The 4,268-nt window shown below is 34.8% G+C and overlaps 1 protein-coding gene across 1 annotated transcript; it reads right to left on the bottom strand.

The window, feature by feature from the left end:
- Positions 1 to 471: 471 nt before the first annotated feature.
- PK6 (protein kinase) lies at positions 472 to 3,968 on the bottom strand. The gene is made up of 4 exons (NM_001251601.2): positions 3,879 to 3,968; positions 2,625 to 3,596; positions 1,875 to 2,330; positions 472 to 987 (listed from the first exon to the last, which is right to left on the bottom strand). The coding sequence occupies exons 2-4, from the start codon at positions 3,285 to 3,287 to the stop codon at positions 718 to 720; spliced, it is 1,389 nt and encodes a 462-aa protein (NP_001238530.1). The 5' UTR covers positions 3,288 to 3,596; positions 3,879 to 3,968; the 3' UTR covers positions 472 to 717.
- Positions 3,969 to 4,268: the final 300 nt, after the last annotated feature.

Raw genomic sequence — 4,268 nt, 5'->3', positions numbered from 1 at the left:
ATTTATAATTTTTGACATTTTTTATGGTCATAATTTAATTTTCTATTTTAAAGTTCAGATTATTTGAAACTGTGAAAATCAAATCAATAAAAAATTAAAACAATTTTTAAAATAATTAATGAGTTTTTAATTTTTTTTAGTGACTTGATTATGATATTTTTTTAACTACCAGAAGTATAATTTAAAATATAAAATAGAAAATTAAATTTTGGTGATAAAAAATTATCACAAATTACAAATTTTGTATTCTATATTTGACTCATGCTGTACAAAAGAATTTAAAAAATATTTTATAAATTTCAAGAACTAAAAAAAATAACTTTAAATTTTAAGGATTAAAAAGAAGACTAAAAACATACTTAAATCTAATATTATATAAATGACAATGTACAAAACCTTTACATTGTGTTTTTACCTATTGAAAGCAGCACTCACCGGAATTATAAATTTTCATTTGTAAGGAGTAAAGTGGAAGAGGAGTGTTTAAATTTTGGGATGAAGTGTCAACTACAACCAACTACACATGAAGCCAGAGTTTCATAAGTTTTGTATGCACACTGCGCAAAAAAAGGATGCTTTCACCTTTACTTGCAAGCCTAAAAATCAATATAGAAATTTCATAAAGTGACTACAACCAGAGAACCTGAAAAAACAAACCTTTCATTTTTAATTACAATGGACCTGGTGTTACAATAAAAGCCAGGACACTTGAAAGATTCATGTGAATTTGGGTTTAGGCACGGGGCCACTATTTTGGTGCAAGGGACCAAGCTTTTGAATCCAATGAAGAAGCCCTTTCTTATGATCCCAACAAGGATTTGGCACCAGGCTCAGGGTTCCATCACTGGCAAGTGAAGATTCAAATTGCTCTAATATCTTAACAACCTGCCAGAACTCAGGCCTCTTGTCTGGTTGCAAGCTCCAACATTGCTCAATTAGAGCTCGCATTGCAGGAGGGCAGTTTGATGGAATAATCGGTCTTGAATTCTGAAGAAACACAATACCACATAACAAATTATAAGTACTTTATGTGTGATCTCTGTCATTTGAGTTTCAAAACAAGAGAGAAGAAAAAATATACAAAAGATGGCTGCCAACTACACTTTACTCTAGATTCAAGCAAATCAAAATACCAACAAGAAATTAAACTGTTTGCTGCAAAATCTTCTCCTCAATCATCTGCATATTTGTTGATCCTATGAAATAAATAAGCTCTATTCTTACTAATCTACTAGCTATTATGTTATATCACTGGCGGAGTTATTAGCATACAAAATGTTTTAATGTATGTATTAAATTTATACTTCAATTTGACTTTCTTTTGAATCAGCTGGACACACAAGTCATGCATTCATCAAATTTATACTACTCTACTTTTGCTTTCTAAGCATAGGAGTCTCTTAACCAAATGCTCTCGGCTCTATCAAAACACTTGGTTTTGCTATAAACCGTAGTGTACACGGGAATAAACTTGTGGGAATTTTATTCAGTGGCATTTGAGTTTAGTTTTCTCCGAAAGTATCATTAGCGGAGCATGTCTTGTCTAGCTTCAAGCCAAGTGAATGACTAATTGTAAGAAGCCTAGTTTGCATTACTCTTCCATGATGGCCATTCAAAAAGGTCTGCAACAACCTCAAACTCTAAAAAACGAGAAACCATAGATGACAAAGTGGGCTTTGGAGTGGGTGAAGGGGATCTGAACCTTTAGCAAGCATTAGAGAAATGCAAAGGCAGTGTGCACAAAGAACAATTCATTAAAGGCCAGGATAATACAGGGCCTTTAAAAAGAGTTCTGCCAATGAATAATGAAGTGACAAATAAAGAGAGATATTCGCATTACAGATCTACACGACTTAAATTACAACGGAACATACCTTATTTACTACTGCAAAAGCAGCCTGTATTGGATTCATATCCTCATATGGTATTGTTCCAGTCAACATCTCCCATAAGATAAGCCCAAAACTGTAGACATCAACCTTTTTCCCGTAGGATTTCCTTTTGATCATCTCAGGTGCCATCCAACGGTAGGTGCCAGGGTCATCAGCCAATAAGTCACAAGATGCTTCCTCACATGCAATGCCAAAATCGGCAATTTTAAGGTGATTGTCTTCGTTGATAAGGATATTCTCTGGTTTAAGGTCTCGATGAATGACACCTTGAGAATGTATATATTCCATTCCACGAGCAATATCCAGAGCAAAAGCTATTAGCTTTTGTAGAGAAATAGTTTGGTGTTCCAATTTATGCAAATATGCCCTCAAGGATCCTTCCGCCAGATATTCTGTGATAATACAATAAACCGGTGGCTTTCTACATGCTGCTGAGAACTGTTGTCAGATCAAAACACACAAGGAACCATGTCCTAATTAGCATCCTCATAAATTATTCTTAATATCATATAAAATTGGACCAAAATAAATGGGAAAGGATGGATAAAGTAGAATGCATACTTTAAAAACTTAATATTTCAACAAGATTTAAAGTTTTAAATCCAATACAATAAGTAGAACAATACAACAGATACGCTAACCTTACTCAAAAGGCATAAAAGACAGCATCCAGACTTAGCATATATACTTTGCAATCAGCATATACAAAAATAAGAGGCAAAATGCTGTCACCTTTATAACATTTTGATGGTGAAGACGAGATAAAAGGGTGACTTCTCTAATGAACTGTTTCTCTAATCGAGAAGCCAAAGCTCCATTTCCATCATCCTCGGGTACCATAATGATTTTAACAGCAACAGCCTCATCCTTATATACACCATGGTAAAGTCGACTATGTGCACCATGAGCAAACTTTAGGCCAAAAAACAACTGAGACATGTCAACATTCCACTCTTCAGCTGTTTCCACAGCAGTAATCTTTCCTCCACCATTGTCCAAAAGCTTAGTCCATGCTGAATCCTTGCGGTTCTTTGACTTCACTTGCCTATTTGGACTACGCGAAGGTGACTTTGAACTTGATTCCTTAGTCTCCCGAGAATCCTTGTTCAACAACTTCCCCATAATCCTCTTTTCCCTCCGGGGATTCGGTGTGGAGAACCTTTTCTGTTCAAGTCTAGCTTCCCTGAAGGCCTCAGAAAGATAAGTCTCAGGCAATGGTGACAAAGATCTCTGCTTGTATGTCATAGGGTGTCTCTGAGCCTTTGAGGAAGGCCTTGATTTCTGCTCTGACTGAACACTGATAGGAATAGAGCCTAATCTAGCAGGATCCAAACGATGGCACACTGTGTGTGAAAAATTTGTCCTCCTAATCCAAGAATTACCATCTTCCCCCATCTTATTCTCAACTTTTCTTTTCTATAAAAACCTTATTATTATGATCATGCACTTACAAAACTGAAACTCCGTCACCTCTGCCAGTAAACAGGTCTCAAAACTAGATTGATTTCACGAGACCCTTCAACAACAATGAGCGGAGGAATCACAAAAAACCGATCTTTTCATATGGAAACAAAGAGGGTAGGATTGGTTCAATTAAAAGCTGCAGATAAAGGCAACACAAACACTGTTCAACAAGGAACTTGGCCCTCCATAAACTCAACAGCCAAACACCCAGCTAGTCAAAATCCCACCTTCTGTAAAAGCCTGGAAAATCCCACACAGATATCTCAATAAATTAATCCACCTAACAAAATAATAAAATGAACAAAAACAATAAAATATACAAAAAAATAAAGACTAATTTTTGTGTCGATGATGAAGAAACACCCATGATTACGTCCCTAATGGACACCGAGGAAAAAAGAAGACCAATTATTGTATTAAAAGAATCACAAACACATTAAACTATTAGAATATAAGGGTAATCCAGATTTTAAAAAGAAAAAAAAAATGATGCATGTAAAATACTAATAAAGCATGCATTACCTTATGGGTCACAAGGCTTTCACCAAGGTGGAGAGATCAAATCCCTATGCTAGAAAGGGTGTTTCTGTTTGCCAATACCTGTTTTTTTACATTTGCCAGGATAGGAAAATGCTGCACCTATTAGACATCTTTTTCCACTAAGAAAGAGAAAGACAGGTGGAGACTGCAGAGGATATCTTTCTTTTTTTAATTTTTACTTTCTTTCTTTTCAATTTTAGTACTGTAAATATTTAGTTCGGTCAATACAAGGATTCTATACCGTACGTTACGGGAGGAACACAAATTACAGCCACACTTGTTATAATTAAAAAAAAAAATTACTTGTTTTTTAACACACTTTTCTTAATATAATACTTTCATTATTAAAAATTATTAATTTTGCATGAATTG

This window comes from Glycine max, chromosome 15 (genome assembly GCF_000004515.6).
Source record: "Glycine max cultivar Williams 82 chromosome 15, Glycine_max_v4.0, whole genome shotgun sequence".
Classification (NCBI taxonomy): domain Eukaryota; kingdom Viridiplantae; phylum Streptophyta; class Magnoliopsida; order Fabales; family Fabaceae; genus Glycine; species Glycine max.
The sequence above is the reverse complement of the archived record's forward strand: the minus strand, read 5'-3'. Positions and strand labels throughout refer to the sequence as shown.

Coding starts and splice junctions, on each gene's coding strand:
- PK6 (NM_001251601.2), bottom strand. CDS start 3,287: ATGGGGGAAGATGGTAATTCTTGGATTAGGAGGACAAATTTTTCACAC. Junction 2,331..2,624: donor ACCATCAAAATGTTATAAAG/GTGACAGCATTT, acceptor ATCTGACAACAG/TTCTCAGCAGCATGTAGAAA. Junction 988..1,874: donor CTTTTGCAGTAGTAAATAAG/GTATGTTCCGTT, acceptor GTGTTTCTTCAG/AATTCAAGACCGATTATTCC.